Source organism: Mustela erminea, chromosome 17, assembly GCF_009829155.1.
Source record: "Mustela erminea isolate mMusErm1 chromosome 17, mMusErm1.Pri, whole genome shotgun sequence".
NCBI lineage: Eukaryota > Metazoa > Chordata > Mammalia > Carnivora > Mustelidae > Mustela > Mustela erminea.
Genome location: NC_045630.1, coordinates 67467650 through 67491727, shown reverse-complemented (window position 1 = coordinate 67491727; position 24078 = coordinate 67467650). Strand labels below are relative to the sequence as shown.

At 40.3% G+C, this 24078-nt stretch overlaps 1 protein-coding gene across 1 annotated transcript; it reads left to right on the top strand.

The window, feature by feature from the left end:
* Positions 1–1970: 1970 nt before the first annotated feature.
* Positions 1971–7204, top strand: LOC116575970 (T-cell surface glycoprotein CD1a-like). The gene is made up of 6 exons (XM_032317584.1): positions 1971–2069; positions 4117–4201; positions 4785–5051; positions 6216–6494; positions 6826–6916; positions 7195–7204. Exons 1-6 carry the CDS (start codon positions 1971–1973, stop codon positions 7202–7204), a joined length of 831 nt encoding a protein of 276 aa, XP_032173475.1.
* Positions 7205–24078: the final 16874 nt, after the last annotated feature.

The window sequence follows — 24078 nt, the reverse complement described above, 5'->3', positions numbered from 1 at the left end:
CAAACTACCAAAACCAAAGCAGAAGGAAATAGAAAACCTGAACAGACCTGTAACCAGCAAAGAAATTGAAGCAGTAATCTATACTCTCCCAACAAACAAGAGGCGATCAGGGTCAAATGGCCTCCCAGTGGAATTCTACAAACATTTAAAGAAGAATCAATACCTATTTTTCTGAAACTGTTTCAAAAAGAAATGGAAAGAAAACTTCCAAACTCATTCTATGAAGCCAGAATTACCTTGATCCCTAAACCTGGCAAAGACTCCAGCAAAAAGGAGAGTTACAGATCTATATCCCTGAAGACCATGGATGCAAACATTCTCACGAAGATACTAGCCAATAGGATCCAAAAGTACATTAAATGGATTATTCATCACGACCAAGATTTATTCCTGGACTGAAAGGATGGTTTAACATCTGCAAATTGATCAATGTGATACATCACTTACATTAAAAAAAAAAAAAAAAGGACAAGAAACATACGACTCTTTCAATGGATGCAGAAAAAGCATTTGACAAAATTCAGTATTCCTTTTTTGATAAAAACTTTCTTCAGTATAGGTAGAGGGACCATACCTCAACATCATAAAAGCCATATATGAAAAACCCACAGCAAATATCATCCTCAATGCTGAAGAAATTAGAGCTTTTCCCCTAAGGTCAGGAAAATGACGGTGATGGCTATTCTCACCACTGTTGTTCAACATAATACTGGGTATCTTAGCCTCAGCAATCACAACAAAAAGAAATAAAAAGCATCCAAATTGGTAATTTTCACTTTTCACAGATGACATGATACTCTGTGTTGAAAACCCAAAGACTCCACTCAGAAATTGCTCGAACTCATACAGGAATTCAGCAAAATGGCAGGATATAAAATCAATGCACAAAACTCAGTCACATTTCTATACACTAATGATGAGGCAGAGGAAAGAGAAATTACAAAATCAATCCCACTTACAATTGCATCAAAAACCATTAGCTACCTAGGAATAAAACTCACCATAGGGGTAAAGGACATGTACTCTGAAAACCATAGAACACTTATGAAAGAAATTGAGGGAGACACAGAGAAATGAAAAAAAAAAAAACATTCCATGCCCATGGATTGTTTATGTTGCCCAAAGAAATCTACACATTCAATGCAATCTCTATCCAAATATCACTGACATTTTTCACAGAGCTGGGACAAATTGTCCTAAAATTTGTATGGACCCAGAAAAGACACAAAATAGCCAAAGAAATGTTTTGAAAAAGAAAACCAAAGTTGGTGGCATCACAATTCCAGACTTCAAGCTGTATTACAAAGCCGTAAGCATCAAGACAGTATGGTACTGGCACAAAAACAGACACATAGATCAGTGGAACAGAATAGAGAACCCAGAAATGAACCACAACTCTATGGTCAACTAATCTTCGACAAAGGAGGAAAGAATGTCCGATGGAAAAAAGACAGTCTCTTCAACAGTGTTGGGAAAATTGGACAGGCACACATGGAAGAATGAAACTAGACCATTTTCTAACACCACACACAAAAATAAACCCCAAATGGATGAAAAACCTAAATACGAGACAAGAATCCACCAAAATTCTAGAGAACACAGGCAGCAGCTTCTTTGACCTTGACTGCAGCAACTTCTTGCTAAACACATTGCCAGAGGCAAGAGAAACAAAATAAAAAATGATTTATTGGGACTTCACCAAGATAAAAAGCTTTGGAACAGCAAAGGAAACAGTGAACAAAACTGAATGTGAGTAGATATTTCCTAATAAAATATTTATTAAAGGTTTAGTATCCAAAGTACATGAAGAACTTAGAGAACTCAACACCAAAAGAACAAATAATCTGATTAAAAAATGGGTGGAAGACATGAGTAGGCATTTCTCTAAAGAAGACATCCAGATGGCCAACAGACACAGGAAAAAATGCTCAGCATCTCTCATCATCAGGGAAATGCAAATCAAAACCACAATGAGACATCACTTCACACCTGTCACATTAGCTAAATTCAAAAACACAAGAAACAAGTGTTGTAGAGGAAGTAGAGTTAAAGGAGCTCTTGTACACTTGGTAAGAATGCAAATTGGTGCAGCCATGGTGGAAAACAGTATGAAGGTTCCTCAAAAAATTAAAAAAGAGGGGTATCTGGGTGGCTCAGTGAGTTAAGCCGCTGCCTTCAGCTCAGGTCATGGTCTCAGGGTGCTGGGATTGAGCCCCACATCAGGCTCTTTGTTCAGCGGGGAGCTTGCTTCCCCCTCTCTCTCTGCCTGCTTCTCTGCCTACCTGTGATCTTCCTCTGTCAAATAAATAAATAAATAAAAATCTTAAAAACAATTAAAAAAGAGATTTACCACATTATCCTGTAATTCTGCTATTGGATATTTATCTGAAGATTGTGAAAACACTAAAATGAAAAGACACATGCACCCCAATGTTTACTGCAGCATTATTTACAATTGTCCATGTATGGAAGAAGCCCTTGTGTCCATAGATAGAGGAATACAGAAAAAAAAGGTGTGGTATGTACCCACAGTGGAATATTACTTGGCCATAAAAGTTCCTGAAATCTTCCCATTTGCAGCAACATGGATGGAGCTAGAGTATGATGATAAGTGAAATAATCACTCAGAGAAAGACAAATACCATATGACTTCTTCATGTGTGGAATTTAAGAAACTAACAAAATGAACAAAGGAAAAGTGACCAAGATAAAAACAAGACTCTTACCTATAGAGTACACACTACTGGTTTCCAGAGGGGAGATGGATGGGACGTGGGGGAAATAGGTGAAGAGGATTAGAAATACATTTATACTGATGAGCACTGAGTAATGTATAGGATTGTAGAATCCCTATGCTCTTTCCCTGAAACTAATATAATATTGTTTGTTAACTGTACTGGAACTTAAAATAAACCAACGAAAGAAAAAATAACGCAGCACACCAAGATGTATAGTTCTTTTCTTCCCAGGTAGACCTAAAATTTCCTTGATAAAGTGACTGCACTGTGAACACTGTATTTTCATGAGTGTAGTGTGGTGCTTGGATCCAGGCAGGTGTTAAGTGACTGTTTGGTGAGTGAATATATGTTAACGTAAGTTAGATGGAGAGGGTATTCTTCACGATAAATGTCTTGTGGTCTCTGTGATGGCTCCTGGTTCCTCCCCTAAGAATAATGGCAGACTGGTGGTTGCTGGTGCTGTTACACAGATAATCATGGGGGAATCTGGACAAGCGAATAGAGCAACTGCTAAAAAAGAAATCCGTGGGCCCAAATTGGTGCCTAGGCCTAGGCTAAGTCCTTAAACCTTGCTTTATCCCTAACCTAGCTGCAGTTTTCACTGCCTCCATCAGGGAGAATTCTCTGGTCTGCAGCAGGGAGGCGCTCTTTCACGTGGACCCTCTCCATTCCCCAGGGAGGGGAGGTCATCTGCATGGCAAGACCCTCTTTGCTCTCCCAATTAAGGGAATAACCGCCGAAAGCCTTCTTTTCTTCTTTTTTCAACTTCCTTCCTATAAAATCTACCCATTTATACATCTATTCAGAGTTCCCCCCTACCTGTCAGATGGGATGCTGCTCCATTCTTGAATCACTTAATGAAAACAACTGGATATTCACATTTACCTGGCTGATTCTGTTTTTGTTTTTGTTTAACATAAGCAGTGAGAAGTCAGAGATGTGAATGAACTGTAGTGGGGAAATGGCAGGAAATAAAATACATGGGGGAGTCACAAGGGCAGTAGGGACAGAGTGACAGCAGGGCCCAGGGCTGTGTGTTGGGAGCCAAGTGTTTTCATGGGTTATTATCTGGATGAGAAGGAAAGGCCTGAGATGTGGGGTAATTTTCCATGTCACACAGGACTGGTTCTGTAGCGACTAAAGTAGGGGAGGGACAGCAGGATGGAAGCTGGTGACAGGGAGAAGCTGGAAGCCAGAGAGGAGGGTCAGACCAGGAGGGGAACTGAGAGTCTGAGTAGGCACCCAGGGTTGAGGGAGGAGCACATTTGCATTTTAGAAGAGACTCAGGGAAAGCTTGTGTGTGGAGAAGGAAGTCAGAAGAGAGGGCCTGTGTGTGGGGTAGGTTTGTTAGAACAGACATCCAAGGCTGACTTGTAAGAGAAAGGAAACATGTGCAAATACATTGCTATTTCTGCAACTTGTGTTGCTGGTGTTTCTCCTCCCAGATGGTGACAGTGAAGATGGTGAGAACTGTGGCCTTACCCATTGGGTACACATATGAGTGTGTGTGTGTGTGTGTGTGTGTGTGTGTGTGTGTACCAGTATTTGTGTGTGTAATGTGTGAACATATGCTTGTGTGCCTTTGAATATGTGTATATGTGTGTGCTGTGTAAGTATGTATAAGTATGTGTATGTTTGTGCCTATGTGCATCTCTGTGCATGTACATGTGTGTAGGTGTTTGGGTATGTGTCTGGTTTTTTGTGTGTGCATACTGTGTGCATATGTGTGCATCTGTGTATGTGGTTATGTGTGTACTTGTGTGCATTTGTGTCTCTGTGTGTGTGCACTCATGGTGTGGGTTCCTCACCATTTATCTGGGGACAGAGTGCAAGCCTGGTTCCTTCCTGAGCATTCCCACTTCTAGGACAATGTGCTCTTTTTCTGAAGGATGGGTATGAAGGTCAGAGTTCTGGGGAAGCACATGTCTCCTGAGATAACTATGGCTTCTCTGTCCTCCAGATGTTGGTTCTCCTCCCTTTACCCTCTTCTCCATTCTGTCTCCTTCCAAATGCTCTCCTATTCCTCAATCTGTTTTTTGCCCACAGCCTTCCAGAAGCCAGTCTCCTTCAGAATTATCCTGACCTCATCCTTTTATAACCCTTCCTGGACACAAAATCAAGGCTCAGCATGGCTAGATGAGCTGGAGACTCATGGCTGGAACAACAAGACTGGTGCTTTCATTTTCCTGTGGCCTTGGTCCAAGGGTAACTTCAGTAAGGAGAGGTTCATAGAACTGGAAAGAATATTCCATACAAATTCCATTAGACTTCTTCAGATAATTCATTACCATGTCAGCGAATGGCAGCTTGAATGTGAGTTCACTCCCTTCCATGGTGGGATGGAGGTGGCAGGTGGATGTGCCTCCTTGAGTTCTTTCTTCCTCTAGAATAGAAACCTCTACTGGCTTCTGAATCTCACATCTCCCCATAATAAATCTGAATAACACTAATCTAGGCAGAGGGTAGAAGCCAGACCCCAATTCTGGTAAAATTTCATGTCTTGTTCTATTTCCCACCCTTCTCATTGAGTGCAGACTGAGCTCTCCAGTCCCTCACTAGCGACTCCTGACACCACCCTCTCCCTGGCCTCCAATCAGGCACACTCTGCTCCCTCACTCTATGAATGACTCCTTGAAATGAGTTTTCTCCACATTCAGTCCCATTAGTGAACTATATTTATGTGTTCTCTGTACCCACTCTAATTCCTTCAACTTAGATTTTTTTTTTTTTACCACAGCTCTCATACTGAGCCCTTCCCTATTCTCCAGTCATACCATTCATGTCTCTCCTTCAACAATTGTTCCTTCTTCAAGCCTTCACCTCTTCCCCTGTCTGCATCAACCACCACTTCCCCTTTGTGTGAGTGTCCCCCAAAACCACACCGATCTAATCCTTCCAGACCCCTAAACTTCTCCTTCTCTTCCACCATCCTTGGCTTCCATGCATGTTATTTCATTTCTTTCCCTATCCCTGTCCTGTAACTCATAATCTCGGTTCCCAGATCCCTTTCAGGTACAGATTGCAGGAGGCTGTGATTCCCACTTTGGAGACGTATCAGTAGGCTATGCGCAGATTGCTTATCAAAGATCAGATCTCATGGGTTTCCAGAACACATCACGGTGGCCATCTCCAAAAGGAGGAAGTAGGGCTCAGTAGGTCTGCAGACTATTCAATCAGTACCATGTTTTCAATGAAATAGTACACACCCTCCTCAGTGACACCTGCCTCCGGTTCCTGTTGGGTCTTCTTAATGCTGGGAAAGCATATCTCCAGCGATAAGGTCAGTCCTGGTCCCTCCCTCAATGAATTCTCTACTCTACACTCATAAATTTGTATCTTTCCCTCAAATTCAGGTTTAGAAGGAGTCAAGAGGAGAGGGGACAATAGTGACAGATTTCTAGATGTGGAAAGATGTTTCTATAAAGTGATATGAAGGCCTACCCTCTCAGTCTGTGATTATCTGTCCTGTGTCTGCAGTGAGACCAGAGGCCTGGCTGTCCATTGGCCCCAGTCCAGGTCTTGGCCATCTCCTGCTGGTGTGCCATGTCTCTGGCTTCTATCCAAAACCTGTGTTGGTAATGTGGATGCGGCATGAGCAGGAGCAGCAGGGCACCCAGCGAAGCAATATCCTGCCCCATGCTGATGGGACATGGTATCTTCAGATGTCCTTGGATGTGAAATCCAGGGAGGCAGCTGGTCTGTACTGCCGGGTGAGACATAGCATTCTAGGAGGCCAGGACATCATCCTCTACTGGGGTAAGAAAGAGCTTGGACTCACCTGGGAAAAGGGGCTGGTATTCCTCTAACAGCAGGAGAATCATATGAAAAATAGGAAATTCTAGGGATTCCAGACCACAAAGAACCAAAAAGTCAGTAATCCAAGAAGTAGAAGACCTGAGGGTATGGGTCCTGCAGATGTGGGAGGATGTGGACGGTTGGTGAAGGTCCATATCCAAGGAGGGACGGGAGAAGTGCAAAGAGGAAGGGCAGGTGGTGAGGCAGAGGGTGACATGAGAAAAGAAGACCAGTAAGGTACAGTTCAACCCAGATAGTTGAGAAATAACCCCTCTGTGCACCAAACCCACAGAGCAGCCCCACTCCATGGGATTGGTCTTCCTCGTGGTGATAGTGCCCCTGGTGCTTCTGGCCGGTCTGGCATTGTGGCTTTGGAAGCATTGGTAAGTCTCTGGAGCCACCTTCTTGCTCTTTCCCAGGTGTCTCCCCCAATTTCAGTCTGTCCTCAGCCCTCCTGCTCCCAGTGCCCTTCCCCCTGCAATCCTCATCTTCACCTGCTGCAATTTGACTCCTCTGTTCCTCCCAGGAAGGCACACTGGAGACATCAATGCACTGGCTTCCCCTCTGACCAAGATCCCAGCAGCCCAGGCTCCAATACTTACCTAAACCCAGTTCAGCAGTGATGTGCTTGGAATTCTCTGTGTGCAATTTTGTCTTTCAGTTGTGCTTAATGATCAGTTGTCAATATAAGTTCAGTGTAGTTTAGTGGGGTTTGTTGTGTCTTGGTTCTGGAAATTAAGTTTCAAAAATTTTCTCTGAATGGAATGAAGTCCCAGCACCTCCATGAGTCATCAGGCATCATATGTCACTTCTTCCCATGAGCCCTCTCTGAATTACAAGTAGACATAGTCTCTGCCTTTTGAGAATTTCTATCACATTTTCCTGTACTTTCGTAGATCTATGCCTCACTTCCTACCTCTTTTTACCCACCCCCCGCCCCAGTTAGGACCCTTCTCCCTTCCAATTCTTAGGATTTGGGGAATAAAGTCCATGCTTTTTTAATAATTGCATGCTTGGCAAGGTGTCTCACCTGCATGGAAAATGTCTTCAATAAAAACCCGTGTTGAATTTGTGCCACATTTATAGCTTTTTTTTTTCCTTTTCCTTTTAATTTCTGACAAGTTTGTAGTAGATTAGATGTTTGATGCTCTTCTGTTAAATCTTGTCACTTGGCTAAGGGAATTCACAATCCTCTGGATCTTTTCTGATGTGCCTGAGCCTCTGAGGAGAAACAGATTTTGCCTGTGACCATTCCAGTTATTTAACTGCAGAAACTTGTTGGAGTGGACCTGTTGTCTGATTATTGGGGTTGATGGCAGGGAAATGAATGTTTTCTCTTGTCCTGGATGATAATGTGTGGGTTTTAAAGTCTCACACAAGTACAAGGCATTATTCAGCACCAGAGAAGCATGCCTGAGGATGAACCCTACATGCAAGAAGGCAGAGAAATTGTGTATATGAAATTTTCCAGGAGGATACATCTGAAGTGTTCCACCACAAGAAAGTTGAAGAAAAGAACAGAAAAAGAAACAAGAGTTTCAGGAGGGAGGAGTTAATATGGTATAGTAGTAGGAGTATCCCAAACTTGCCTGGACCCTCAAACACAGCTAGATAAATATCACATCATTCTGAATACCCAAGAAATCTGTCTGAGGACTGGCAGATCTGAGGACTGCATCAGCTAGAGGCAGAGAAGAGGCCACATCATGGAGGGTAGGAGATGCGAAGACATGACTTGGGGGAGAAATGGATCATGGGTGCTGTGGAGGGGAGGGAATCCTGATTGAAACCAGAAGAGAGAGAGAGAGAGAGAGAGAGAAGTATGGAAGAGATCCCACAAGGAAAACAAGTCCTAAAATCAATGACTGGGAAAATTAGAAGGGTTCATTTCTGAGTTTTTGCAACCAGTGGGGCTCAACAACTGGAGCTTTAGAGGTCTGAACCTGATGTGGAGTCCAGTGGGCGCTGAAGTGCTTCTGTGGTGGAGGGCAGGATACCAAACAGTATTCTGGTGTTTCTAATAAAAGGGTTGGGCATTTTTAATTCTACCTTAGGAAATCCAATGAAATGTCCTAGAATTCAGGGTGTCCAAAAACCATTAAGCTATATAAACAGTTATGCCTGGTCCCAAGGTTAACTTAGAGGCCTCTTCTACCAGCAGGGCTGTAACCCCAGTACTCAGAGGAGGAAGGCCATCCTGTGCCACAGGATCTAGATTCTTAGACAGGTGTGTGAACAGGTGTTGGGAAGGCCCCAGCATTTGGATCAAGACTCCAGGGGCCACTCCACTTCTCTCATGCACATGTAAGGAGAAGTTCTTCTAGAGGTCTGGCAGGTCCATTGCTGGTACCCCATGTAAGTACCTGATGGAGGGCCCCAAAAGCTTTTGTCATTTTAGGGTCTCACTCCAGAGACTCCTCCTCAGGTTCCTTCAGGGCCTCATAAAAAGCCTTGTTATTAATTCAAATTAGGGTATCCATATTGGACAAAACCCTATGATACCAAAAAGGAATGAAGCTGCTATTTTGTGAAGGGAGTATTCATGTTCAAATGAGACCCTTATGGTTGTCAGAGAGGCTCTTAGTCCCCGGAGTTAATAATAATTCTAGGATTTGTACCTTCTGAGAGGAAATTTGGGCCTTTCAAGGGGAGATCTTATAGTCCAGAAGGGAAGCTCTGAAGCACAAGGATGGTATTTGTGTTAGAGGTGTTGTCATCGGGGCTGCAGATAAGTAAATCATCAGCATATTGAAGTAAGACACTGCATTTGGGGAGCTGAGGTGTAGAGAAGTCCTTGGTTAGGTCCTGTCCAAATGAATGTGGACAGTTCCTAAAGCCCTGAGGGAGGAGAGTCCAAGTTAGCTGTTGAGTAACCTAGTGGAGAGGTCCTGCCACTCAAAGGTGAAGAGGATCTGGGAATCCAGGGCACTGGGATACAGAGAAAAGCAACTTTTTTTTTCTTTCTTTTTATTTTACTTTTTTATTTAAATTAAATTTAATTAACATATGTTGTATTTTTTTTCCAGTGGTAGAATTCATTATCACCAGTTGCATACAATACCCAATGCTCATTCCTTCAAGGATGCCCTCCTTAATGTCCATCACCCAGTTGCTCCATCACCCCAACCACTACCCCTCCTGCAAACCTCAGTTTGTTTCATAGAGTTAAGAATCTCTTATGGTTTATCTCCCTCTTTCATTTCCTTTTGTTTTTCCATCCCTTCCCCTAAGTTCACCTGTTTCATTTCTTAAATTCCACATGTGAATGAAATCCAGTGATATTCATCTTTCTCTGACTGACTGATTTTTCTTAGCATGATACACTCTAGTTCCATACACGTCATTGCAAATGGCATGATTTCATTCCTTTTGATGGCTGAGTAATACTCCATTATATATATATCACTTCTTTACCCATTCATCTGTTGATGGACATTGGGACTCTGCATATTTTGGCTATTGTGACATTGTTGCTATAAACATTGGAATGCATGTGCCCCTTTGAATTACTATGTTTACAACCATTGGATAACACCCAGTAGTGCAGTTGCTGGGGCTCCAGATCACTCTATTTTTAACTTTCTGAGGAATCTCCCTACTGTTTCCCAAAGTGGCTGCATCAGTTTGTATTCCCACCAAAAGTTTAAGAATGTTCCTCTTTTTCTGAATCCTCACCAGCATCTGTTGTTTCCTGACTTGTTAATTTTAGCCATTCTCACTGCTGTGAGCTGGTATCTCATTGTGGTTTCAATTGGCTTTCCATGATGCTGAGTGATGTTGAGCAGTTTCTCATGTGTCTATTGACCATTTGTATGTCTTCATTGAAGAAATGTCTGTTCATGTCTTCTGCCCATTTCTAGACTGGATTATGTGTTTTTTGGGTATTGAATTTGACAAGTTCTTTATAGATTTTGGACATTAGCCCTTTATCTGAGTAGACATTTGCAAATATCTATCCCAGGTCATAGGTTTCGTTTTAGTTGTCTTGACTGTTTCTGTTGCTGTATAAAAGCTTTTTATTTTGATGAAGTACAAATGGTTCATTTTTGCTTTTGTTACTCTTTCTTTTGGAGAGGTGTCTAGCAAGAATTTGCTGTGGCCAAAGTCAAAGATGTTGCTGCCTGTGTTCTCCTCTAAGATTTTGAGATTGTGAGACTCCTGTCTCACATTAAAATCTTTCATCCATTTAAAATTTATTTTTGTGTGGTATAAGAAAATGGTCCACTTTCACCCTTCTGCATGTGGCTGTCCAATTTCCCCACAACATTTTTTGAAGTGACTGATCTTCAACAAAGCAAGACAGAATACCCAATACTACTGTATCAAAGCCAAGTACTAAAGTTTATTTGACATTTGATATTTTCATAAAATAACAAACTCTACTAAAGGATTGGTGCATAAAAAATGAATCTTGGAACACTAAAAAAATGAAATAAAATTGAAAAAAATAAAGATTTTTACAAATGATTTACTTCAGAGTCTCAAGGTTAACAAAGCACTATGGCATCTATTTGATCTCTTGTTCTTTACAAATATTCTGTGTGGTAAGTGGCATTATCTCCAATTTACAAATGAAGAAACCCTTGTTATTTATTTATTTATTTATTTAGTCGCTCTTTCATTTATTTATATATTTTTTAATTTAGATGTTTAAAATGTGCCAATAGGCACAAAGGATAGAAATGCCAGCAATCTAGGAAGTTCAATCCTAGATTGAACAATGGTCTTCAGCTTCAAATCCTCTGCTCTGCCCTCCACATTACAACCCCCGTTCAACATATGAATCATGTTATTAAAGTAGGACAAGTCATGTGTCTCAAAAAAATAAAATAAAATAAACCTTTATATATGTATTTAAAATAATCTATGAAATCATTGTAGATCTTTTCTAGGTAAACTTTATAATGTTGGTCTTTTATCTCATTTCTCAATGTTAGAATATGGATAAATTTTAGTGTTGGCATAGTAGAGGTAATAGTTCATCTTTATGATGATTTATGCCAGAAAATGGGATTCTGTAGGTATGTAGACAGCTGGAAACTTCCAAAAATTAATGATTTTATAATGTATATTAAACAATTTATGTATTATATTCTGAGTATGCCATTACAAACTTTTTTACAAGGAAAAAAATGAAAGCATCTGTAGGTCCCACACAGTACCTGAGAAGACCTGTCCTAAGAGGGTATAATGGTTAGTAATAATTGAGCGAATAAGAATAACAGCCTTGTAAGGCTGCCTGGGTGGTTCAATTGTTAGGCATCTGCCTTTAGCTCAGGTCATGATCCCAGGATCTTGGGATCAAGCCATACATCAGGCTCCCTCCTAGGTGGGAAACCTGCTTTCCCTCTCCCCATTCCCTCTGTCCCCCTGTTTGTGTTTCTCCTCTTGCTGTCTCTCTCTATGTGTCAAATAAAAAAGTCCTCTTTTTGGAGGATTGTGCCTCCAATCCTAGTTCTCTCTGTGAAACAAACAAACAAACAAACAAACAAAACCCAGAATAACGGACTTGTTGATAGTCTTAGGCCCTGTATCATTCTACGTGAGTCATTAGACTTTTTATGGCCAACATGGAGGTATTTCAAAGAAACCTGCAGAGGTGCAAAAGTCCTGTCACTAAGAATTCTCTTATGAGGGGTACCTGGGTGGCTCAGTTGGTTGAGGGACTGTCTTTGGCTCAGGTCATGATCCTGGACTTCCAGGATTGAGTCCCGCATCAGGCTCCCAGCTCCTTGGGGAGTCTGCTTCTCCCTCTGACCTTCTCCTCTCTCATGCTCTCTCTCACTCATTCTCTCTCAAGTAAATAAATAAAATCTTTAAAAAAAAAAAAAAGAATTCTCTTATGAATTGCTGTAGTCTCTGTCTGGCTTCCGAACATAAGAGGGTACTGGCATTTTCTGGGGAAGAGATGAGGATCTTGAAGTTGTACACTTACAGGAGTTGTTGATAGAAAGCACTCTGAAATGGAGGTATCCCATACCTGAGGGGCACCTGTTGAAAAATAGAGACTTTGCTGTTTGAAGGGGCAGACAGCTCAGAAAACAAAAATGCCAGCAGGGGTGGTCAGTCTCAGGAAGGCAAAGATTAGTTTGTACGTTTGTCATCTTATCCCTTCCCAGAAATGGAATGGGATAATTGGGTAAAACAGGAAAGTAGTGGGTGAAGGTATTGTTGCCCACACAACAACTTAAAGGAGAAGTGAAATGTCCCCTCTGGGAGCCCATCTATAACAGTGAGGAGGGCCTAGACTTAAACAGGACTCCTGAGTATTTTATAAGGATGGAAAAATGACTCCCATATCTACTAGGTATTCAATTTGTCTCCTGCCATACTCAGGGTTGCTCAAGGCTCTAACATAGTGATAAAGAACATGGGAACCTGTTCTGGGGCCCTCGGTCAAAGGAGAGATCATCCTTCCCTGCTCTGTTGGGCTCCTCATAATTGAGGTACAGAGCTAAAGGCAGCAGCAGGTTGTCTGAAGTGGCCTTGGTGTGAGTCTGTTAATTACCTGGGATGGCCTGGGCTTGGGCTTTGCATTATAGGATGGCCCTTATGCTTGCGGGAAGAAGGAATTCCAATTTCCAGTGCCCTGGTTGTTTCCCCACCAGACAAGGCCCTGATGGAGGACATGTTTGACACTCCTAGGCCAGATGCCCTGATTGGCAACAAAGGAAGCAGGCTTGGGGTTTTCCTGGGACATAGGTAGTCTTAGTAGCTTATAACTTTAAAGGCTTTTGCCCCTGGGTGGACCCAGAGAAGGACAGGTTCTATACATTGAGTTTGTCCCTTGTCTCTCTTTCATTTCAACCCTCCATGTTATCTTCAGTTATCGAAGACCTTGTCTTTAATAGCATGGGGTCATAGGTCTGAGGTCCCTACTGAGCTTCTGAAGCTTTTGTCTGATGTCAGGGGAGACCTGGCTGATAAAATGCATCACTATATTGCCATGCCCTTTTGGCCTTCAGGATATATGTTGGTGTACTTTCTCAGACCTTTGCTAAGCAAGAATGAAATTACATGGGATTTTCATTTCAGCCTTGGGTTATTTATTCAAGTATTACATAATTTACAGGTTTTATGACTGCTTTTTCCATACCCTCAATTAGGCAAGTTATCCTTTAGTCCTGATTAATTCTGCCAGGGCCTCCTTCCTGATAATTCCATCTAAGGCAGGCATTTGGGACCACCTATACTCACACTAGAGCTCAGTCAAGAATCTGGATGTGGATATCATCAGCCCACCTCTGAGTCAAAGACCAGATGTGTTTTTTTTTTTCCTCATGGATGCAGCACATGGTAAATGTGGTATGAATGTCCTGCCAGGTGAGATTGAAAAACAATTGTGAGGATTTTGAATTCCTTAGTGAAGTGCAAAGGATTTTGCTTAAAGGAGCCAAGCTTTGTTTCTATCTGAGACATACTGAACATCAGAAAAAGAACAGGGACCCTAATAGTCCTGGCATCCACTTTTGCAACCTCAAGGAGGGGTATGACATTTTATGGAGAAATAGAAGTCATGTTCTTAGGCTCATAGTTAGTTCATACTTGGTATTGGATGAGGCAATGGTGATTTGGAAGGGAAGTGGCATTGTGGTGGCAATGACAAGGGCCCCTATGGTGTGAAGAGAATACAGGGAAGCTTCTGGGGTCCTCTGAAGAGAACGTGGTAAGATGATGGGATAGAGGGTGCCTGGGTGGCTCAGTGGGTTGGGCCGCTGCCTTCGGCTCAGGTCGTGATCTCGGGGTCCTGGGATCGAGTCCCGCATTGGGCTCTCTGCTTAGCAGGGAGCCTGCTTCCCTTCCTCCCTCTCTGCCTGCTTCTCTGTCTACTTGTGATCACTCTCTGTCAAATAAATAAATAAAATCTTTAAAAAAAAAAAGATGATGGGATAGAAATGAAAAAGGGTCATCTAGAATGTCCACAAGTTCAGATGGGCCATGAAACTGAGCAAGACACATTCTACAGTTTTTGCAGATGTCAGGGATTTAGAATAATGCCATCATGATTTGCACATATGAGACCTCGTATCATTTGGAGAAGTTCTGGCAGAAGTGTCAAGCTTGAAAATAGTTTTATAAGATAGAGTTCCGTGGAGTGGCCTTTTCTCTTGATCTGGGAGTGTGCACTGAGCCCAGGGAAGATGATGCTGCAGGAAACCCCTAATATTATCTTTTCCACTAGATAACACCCATATCAGTGTAAATAATGCAGAAGACAACTCAAAGACTGACAAAACTAACTCTCCACAGCTAAATATATAGAGAAGAGAAGAGAAGAGGTTGCATTGAGCAGGGTAGGATTGGTGGAGACGCAGTAAGGAGCTAAAAAATTGAGAGAGGGAGGCAGTGCAGACAGGTAAGGCATAGGCAGATTCACATCAGGGAGCCCACAGGGAGAAGACAAATTCCCATAATATTTAATTATAAAAATCAGAAAGGCTAAATTTCTGAGGTCCCTACAACCTGTGGGGGTTAATACATGGAACATAAAAAAAATCAGCAATCTCAGCTCTAGGATAGCTCAAGAGGAAACTGAAACCTCCCGCTTTGCAGGGGTGCACAACAAAGAACCAACAGAGTAACAGCATAAATGCTGTGGTTTGAAATAGGCCTGGGGTTTACAGGAGAGAGAGTTATTTACTAATGTCAGACCATGCCCCAGAGGGACAGAGATTGTTGGGGACCCCTCCAGGAATAAAGGAGCTGGCAGGTGATATTTCCATCTTCCTTTTCTGAGTGTGAGCACACAGACAACTGTGAAAACCTGTGTTGAGGCAACACTCATTAACTCACTTACCATCAACACACCAGAAACTCATGTTCCCCTGTAGGCACACACCCTCCAGTCAGGTTAATGCTCCAGGTGCCCTCCTGCAGCAGACCTGTATAAACCTTGTCAACACCATGCATCCTGCCCCAGTGCCCTCTGTGGGTCCAACCCCTCCAAACCAGACTGCATTTCACTGGCTACAGACCCTTCCAAAAACACACCTGTGCAATTCTCACTAAGACTGTGTCTCCAGTACTAGTTCTTTTTGTCAGATGTCTCCTCTCCAATACGCTCTTGGTAAGAGTATATTCAAAACAGTACCACGATCCTGGCAATGCACATGCACAGTCCTGACATGGGCCACACAACTCCAACATGAGTCTTGTGCTGGGGAGTAAGAAAGGTAGCTACACAGAACATGGTGACTGAGGCCTTAGAACCTCTTCTTCATAAGGCCACTTCTCTCAAGAACAGGAGACATATCTAACATTCCTAACACAGGGAAACAGACACAGAGACTTAGGCAAAATGAGGAGACAGAGGAATACGTCTCAAGTGAAAAAGAACAGGACAAAAATCACAGCAAGAGTACTAAATGAAAAGAAGAATAATAATATACCAGATAGAGAATTAAAAGGTATGGTCATAAAGATACTCACTAGACTTGAGAAAGGAGTAGAGGACCTCAGTGAGACCCTCAACAAAGAGATAGAAAAAATAAAGAAGAACCAACCAGTGATGAATAACTCAATAAATGAAATTAAAAATACTCTGATGAAATGAATAGTAGAGTAGCAGAAGCTGAAGAACAGAACAGTGACTTGGAAGACAGGGCAAGAGAAAGTGGTCAAGCTGAATAGGAGAGAGAAAGAGAGGGAAAAAAAAAAACAAAATGAAGAGACTTAGGAAAGCCAGTGATGCCATAAAGCATAAGAATATTTCCTTCAGGAGAAAAAGAGAGAGAAATTATTGAAGAAATAATAGCTGAAAGCTTCCCAAATCTGGTAAGGGTAAGAGAAGTCAAGAATCAGGAGACACAGAGAAGCCCCAATAAAAAAATCAACTCAAGGAGGTCCACACTATAATACTTATTAGTTAAAATGGCAAAAAGTAATGATAAAGGAGGATTTTTAACACTTGCAGGAGAAAAGAAGACAGTTACATAAAGGGAAACTCAAAAAGCCACCAGTTGATTTTTCAGGAGAAACTTTGTAGGCCAGAAGAAAATGGCATGATATATTTGAAGTACTGAAAGGAGAAAACAACAACAACAACAACAACAACAACAAAAAAAAAACGAAACAGTAACCAAGAAGACTCTTTCCAGGAAGGTCATCATTTAGAATAGAAGAGATTAAGAGTTTCCCAGGTAAGCAAATGTTAAAGGAATTTATGAGCACGAACACAGTACTACAAGAAATGTTAAGGGGAACTCTGAATGAAAAGCAAAGACCAAAAGAAAAGGAAGCACAAAAGTAATAAAAATAAAGATATCCATAAACATCAGTCAAGGGACTCACAAAATAAAGGGATGTAAATTATGACTTATTATATCGAAAGTGTAGGTGAGGGGTGGGAGAGGAATAAAGGATGTGTTCAGACTTAAGTGACCTTAACTTAATGTTGACTGCTCTATACAAAAGCTGTTCTGTACAAACTGAATGATAAGCAGAAATCAAAAATTTGTAACAGATATGCAAAATGTGAAGAGAAAGAATCCAAGTCCCTGCTAAAGAAAGCCAACTGTCCATTGGAGAAAAGAGCAAGAGGAGAAAGGAACAGAACTACAAAAACAACTAAAAAACAAGTAACAAACTGGCAATAAGTACACACCTATCAATAATCTCATTGAATATAAATGATTATATGATTAATCAAAAGATAGGGTGATGGGATGGAAAAAAAAATCAAGACCCATTTCTATGCTGCCTACAAGACACTCATCTCAGAGCTAAAGACACATGCAGATTAAGTTGAAGTAGTGGAGAGACATTTCTCAAGCAAATGAACGTGAAATGAAAGCCAAGATAGCAATACTTATACTGGACAAGATCTGTTAACAGAAAGACTATAACAAGAGGCCAAGAAGGACACCATATAATAATAAGGGGGACAAACCAACAAGAAGATATAACAATTGTAAATACTTATGCACCCCAAATGGGAGCACCCAAATACATAAAGCAGCTAGTAACAAACATAAAGGACATAATCAGTAGTACTGCAGTGATAATAGGAGACTTTAACATCCTCTTTACATCAATGAACATATCATCCAAGCAGAAAATTAACAAGGAAACAGTGACCTTGAATGCCATACTGAACCAGATAGCTCAAATGATATATTTGGGACATTCCATCCTAAAACAGCAGAGTACACATTCTGATATGTCTATACACTAGTGAAGCATCATAAAGAGAAATTAGGAAAACCATCCCATTTCAATTGCAGCAAAATAACACAATTTCTAAGAATACACTTAACCAAAGAGGTGAAAGACTTGTTCTCTGGAAACTGTAAAATATTGATAAAAAAAATAAGGGTGACACAAGGAAATGGAAAAATATTCCATGCTCATGGTTTAGAAGAATAAATATCATTAACTTGTTCCTAGTACCCAAAACAATCTACAGATTTAAGAGAATGCTTATCACAATACCAACAACATTTTTCATACAACTAGAGCAAACAATCCTAAAATTTGTAGGGAACCACAAAATACTTTGAATGGCAAAGGAATCTTGAAAAAGAAAAACAAAGCTGGATGTATCACAGTTCCAGACTTCAATTTATACTACAAAGCTGCAGTAGTCAAAATTGTACAGAAATGGCACAAAAATAGACACAGGGATCAATGGAAGAGAGCAGAAAGCCCAGAAATAAACTCATGATTTTATGGTTAATTAAACTTTGACAAAGGAGGGAAGAATATGCAATGGGAAATAGAAAGTCTCTTTAACAAATGATGTTGGGAAAATGGGACAGCACATGCAAAGTAAAGAAACTAGATGGCTTTCTTTTTTTTTTTTTAATTTTTTATTTTTTATAAACATATATTTTTATCCCCAGGGGTACAGGTCTGTGAATCACCAGGTTTACACACTTCACAGCACTCACCAAAGCACATACCCTCCCCAATGTCCATAATCCCACCCCCTTCTCCCAAACCCCCTCCCCACAGCAACCCTCAGTTTGTTTCTTGCCATTTGCGACAACATGGATGGAACTAGAGCGTATCACGCTTAGCGAAATAAGTCAAGCAGAGAAAGACAACTATCATATGATCTCCCTGATATGAGGAACTAGATGGCTTTCTTACACCATACAAAAACATAAACTCAAAGTGGATTAAGAACCAGGTGGGAGGTTGGGGGAACCAGGTGGTGGGTATTAGAGAGGGCACGGATTGCATGGAGCACTGGGTGTGGTGCAAAAACAATGAATACTGTTATGCTGAAAAAAAAAAAAAAACCCACAAAAAACCAAAAAAACAAAAAAAGAACCTAAATGTGAGACCTGAAATCATAAAAATCCTAGAAGAGAGCACAGACAATAATGACTCTGACACTGGTCACAACAACATTTTTTTCTAGATATGTCTCCAGAGGCAAAGGAAACAAAAGTGAAAATAAACTATTAGGACCCATTGCATCAAAAACTAATGATGGTATATGTAATGATATACATATACCATATATATTTTATGGTGACTAACATAACACAATAAAAAAAAAGGACTACGTCAAAATAAAATGCTTCTGTGGAGGAGTTAAGATGGTAGAGGAGAGAGGACCCTAATTCATGTGTTCCCTGGAATTCAGCTAGTTACAGAATCATTCTGAAACCTGCAAAATCAATAGGAGATCTGAGAAAAGAATTCCTGCAATTCTACAAATAGGAAAGTGACCACTTTTTGCAAGGTAAGAGGTGCAGAGAAATGAATCTGAATCTGGATCAGAATGTAAACTGCAGGTGTGGGGGGAGCATGCTTAAGGTGGCTACCCAGAAAGTATTAAAAGCAGAGGAGCACAGAATCAGAACTTTTAGAAGTCGACTGCACTGGGGATGTCCCTGGTTTAAAGGTGCTCAGGTGCTGAAGGGGGGTGGAATCTGAGGTGGGGCAGTGTGGTCTCAGGAGTCCTTAGGTCACAAAAAGGACAAGGGTGTTTGCATATGACAGAGTTCCTAAGCATCTGGGGCTGTTGAAAACTGCAAGTCTAGGCGCTGGCTTTTTGCTGGGCATTGCCATAAACTGTGAACCCCTGCTTGGTCGCATGGCCGCTTTCCAGGCAGAGGCCCACCGAAAGGCAGAAGCACGGCAAAAAAGCCTCCCTCCCCTGCGAGGAAAGGAACAGATCCAGGCCAAAGGCATCTGTAATGTTCGGAGACTGGAAACTGGGTCTCGGGCCTGAGGTAAAAATGCTTGCTCAAAAGCTGAGTGAATCCATGGATCCAACAGACACCAGGGAGACAAGAGCTGGACGGCTCTTCTCTGAGGGCTCACTGAAGAGCTGGGAGGGTGCTGAACTTCCAGCTGCTGGGCTAGGGATTGGGGCACTGTCATCTTCATCTCCCCCACTGAAAGAAGGTCCTGAAATCCTTGTGTGAAGAAAACGGCACCACGAAGTGCAATCTGGAGCCAATTACACTGAACCTGGTTCCCTGGCAAGGGATGCAATTCCACCAGGCAAAGACACCTGAGAATCAGTGCGATAGGCCCTTCTCGCAGAGGACCAGCAGGAACAACTCACTAGGACCAAGTGTACCAGTCTTCGAGAACTGCAAAACTCCGGGTCTTGGGGAAAACAGCATCCGTGGTTTTTTAAATCATTCTTTAGTCTTTTATTTTTATTTTTTCAACTATTTTCTTATTTTTATCCTTTCTTTTTAAACTTTTTAAATTTTTGTTTTGCTTATACTATACATATATATATACTATACATATACCATATATATTTATATACGATATACATGTTCATATATAAACATTTACATAAACATATAAACAATATATATTTATATATATAAACACCTATATAGAAATATATATATTATTCTCATTTTATTTTATTTTGTTTTTGTATATATATACATTTTTCTTTCTTTCTTATTTTGGTATCTAGTTGCTTTAACGAACAGACCAAAATAATTAATTTTAATTTATTGTTTTGTTCTGTTTTACTGCTTGTTTGATTTTTTTCTTTTTTCCTCTCCTTTTTCTTTCATTACGTTATGTTAGTCACCACACAGTACATCATTAGTGTTGGTGTAGCACCCACTGCTTTATGCAGTCTGTGCCCTCCTTAGTACCCATCCCCAAGCTCACCCACCCCTTCTCTCCCCTCCCCTCTAAAACCCTCAGTTTCTTTCTTATTTTGCTTTGTTTATGTTTCCTTCTGGCTTGTTTTGTTTGTATTTTGTGGTGTTATTGTTGCTATTTTTGTCTTTTCTTTCCCTTTCATCTATTCTGTTCTGGACATAATGACAAGACAGAGAAACTCGCCCCAAAAGAAAGAACAAGAGGCAGTATACATGGCCAGGGATTTAATTAATATGGTTATAAGTAAGATGTCAGAACTAGAATTCAAAGCAATATTTATAAGATAAGAGTGAGGTTTGAAAAAAGTATAGAATATAGTAGAGAATCCCTTATAGAAATAAAATAATAAAATAACTAAAATATCATCAAGCTAAAATTAAAAAATGCTATTACTGAGAAGCAGTAAAAAATGGAGGCAAAGGAAAGAAAAGCAAAAATGAAGTATTGGGACTTCATCAAGATCAAAAGCTTCTGCCCAGCAATGGAAACAGTCCGCAAAACCAAAAGACAATCTACAAAATGGGAGAAGACATTTGTAAATGTCATCTCAGATAAAGGGCTAGTATCCAAGATCTATAAAGAACTTACCAAACTCAAGACCCAAAAAACAAATAATTCAGACAAGAAACGGGCATAAGATATGAATAGACATTTCTCCAATGAAGACATATAATTGGTCAATAGACACATGAGAAAATGCTCAACATTACTCACCACCAGGCAAATACAAACCAAAACCACAATGAGACACCAGCTCACACCAGTGAGAATGGCTAAAATTAACAAGTCAGGAAACAACAGATGTTGGCAAGGATGAGGAGAAAGGGGAACCCTTTATGTTCTTGGTGGGAATGCAAATTGGTAGCCACTCTGGGAGACAATATGGTGGTTCCACAAGACATTAAAAATAGAGTTACCCTGAGACCCAACCATTGTACTACTAGGTATTTAACCAAAGGATGCAAACACAGTGATTTGGAGGGACATATGCATCCCAGGGTTTAGGGCAACAATGTCCACAATAGCCAAAATATGGAAAAAGCCAAGATGGATAAAGAAGAATATATATATTTGTATTCTTTTAATGTGAGTGTATACACACACACACACACACACATATACATCTATTTATGCATATAAGTATATATATTTGTGTGTATAGTTATGCATATGTACATTTATTTATGTGTATATATTATATATAATTATATATGTAATATAAATGTAATATATTATATTATATGTAATATATAATATATAATATTTATATAATATATAATATATAATATATAATATATAATATTTATATAATATTTATATATTAATATTATATATAATATAAATATTATATATAATATAATTATATATTATATTAATATAATATAATATAAATATATATATTATATATTATATATTTTATATATAATATATATTATATGCATATATACATATGTATTATGTATACATAATATACATATGTATTATGTATTATAATATATAATATATATATTATAATATATTATCTATAATAATTTAATCCAATTAAGAGATGGGTAGAAGACATGAGTAGACATTTCTCTAAAGAAGACTTTCAGATGGCCAATAGACACAGGAAAAAATGTTCAACATCTCTCATCATCAGGGAAATGCATATCCAAACCACAATGAGATATCATCTCACACCTGTCCCATTGACTAAATTCAAAAACATGCAAGAAACAAGTGTTGTAGAGGAAGCAAAGTAAAAGGAACTCTTGTACACTTGGTGGGAATGCAAACTGGTGCAGCCATGGTGGGAAACAGTATGGAGGTGCTTCAAAAAATTAAAAACAGATTTACCATATGATCCAGTAATGGATCCAGTATGATCCAGTAATTCCACTATTTACTCGAAGACTGTGAAAACACTAAAATGAAAAGCCACATGCACCCCAGTATTTACTGCAACATTATTTACATTAGTCATTGTATGGAGGCAACCCAAGTGTCCATAGATAGAGGATTACAGAAAAAAAAGGTGTGGTATGTACCCATAATAAAATATTACTTGGCCATAAAAGTTACCCAAATCTTCCATTTGCAGCAACATGGGTGGAGCTAGAGTATGATGGTAAGTGAAATAATCACTCAGAGAAAGACAAATGCCATATGACTTTTTCATGTGTGGAATTTAAGAAACAAACAAAATGAACAAAGAAAAAAGTGTCAAAGGAAAAAACAGCCTCTTATCTATAGAGAACACACTACTGGTTCCCAGTGGGGAGATGGATGGGTAGTGGGAGAAATAGGTGAAGGGGATTAGGATTACACCTATATTGATGAGCACTGAGTCATAACATTGTTGAATCCTTATACTACTCCCTGAAACTAATATAATATTGTATGTTAACTGTACTGGAACTTAAAAGAAACCAACCAAAGAAAAAATAACTCAGTAACTCAGCACACTAAATTGTATAGCTCTTGGTTTATATGTTTCCCTTCCCGGGTAGACTAAAAGCTCCTTGTGTAAAGTGATTGCACTGAACACTATTTTCATGAGTGCAGCACAGTGCTTGGATCCAGGCAGGTGCTGACTGAGTGTTTGGTGAGTGGATATATGTTAATGCAAGTCAGAAGGAGAGGGTTTTCTTCAGATGTTTCAGTGTCCTGTGGTCTCTATGATGGCTACTGGTTCCTCCCTGTGAAACATGGCAGACTGCTGGTTGCTGAAACTGTGACACAAGCAATCAAGGGGGAATCTGGACAAGCAAATAGAGTGACTGATAAAAAGAATCCCATTGGACCAAAATGGAACTTGAGTCCATGTCAAATTCCCAAAATTTGCCTAATCCATAACCTAACTACATTTCTCACATTCCTCAGAAATGTTCACCTGTCAGCGAGTAATCTCTACTGGGCACCAGGGAGGTATTCTGTCACATGGGCCCTCTCCATCTCCCAAGGACGGGCGGTCATCTGCATGATAACACCCCCTGCTCTCCCAGTTAAGGGAAGATGACCTTCCCTGAAACACCCATGTCTCTTCTTTTGCCAACTTCCTTTCTAAAAAGTTTACCCATTTGCATCACTCTTCAGAGCTTCCCTTTACCTCCTGATGCTGCCTGATTCTTGAATCACTGAATGAAACCAATTAGATCTTCAATTCACCTGTTTAATTTTATTTTTTTAACACAAGGAGTGATAAGTTAGAGGTGAATGAGCTGGGATGGGGGTGAGATAGGGAGGGAAATACATGGGAGGTGTCACATGGGCCTGAGAGAAAGAGTGACAGCAGGCTCCAGGGCTGGGTGCTGGGAGCCATGTGTTATCAGGATTTATTGTCTGGATGAGAAGGAAAGGTACGAGAGGTGAGGTCACTTTTCTATGCCACACAGGACTCATTCTGTAGCAACTGAATAAGGGGAGGGGCAGCAGGGTGGAAGCTGGTGACAGGGAGAAGCTGGAAGCCAGA

What these genes read in the sequence shown, in the direction of transcription:
- LOC116575970 (XM_032317584.1), top strand. Translation starts at nt 1,971, where the DNA reads ATGAGACATCACTTCACACCTGTCACATTAGCTAAATTCAAAAACACA. An exon ending in AAGGAGCTCTTGTACACTTG is followed by an intron (nt 2,070 to 4,116) that starts GTAAGAATGCAA and finishes CTGACTTGTAAG; the next exon opens with AGAAAGGAAACATGTGCAAA. An exon ending in AGATGGTGACAGTGAAGATG is followed by an intron (nt 4,202 to 4,784) that starts GTGAGAACTGTG and finishes TTTTGCCCACAG; the next exon opens with CCTTCCAGAAGCCAGTCTCC.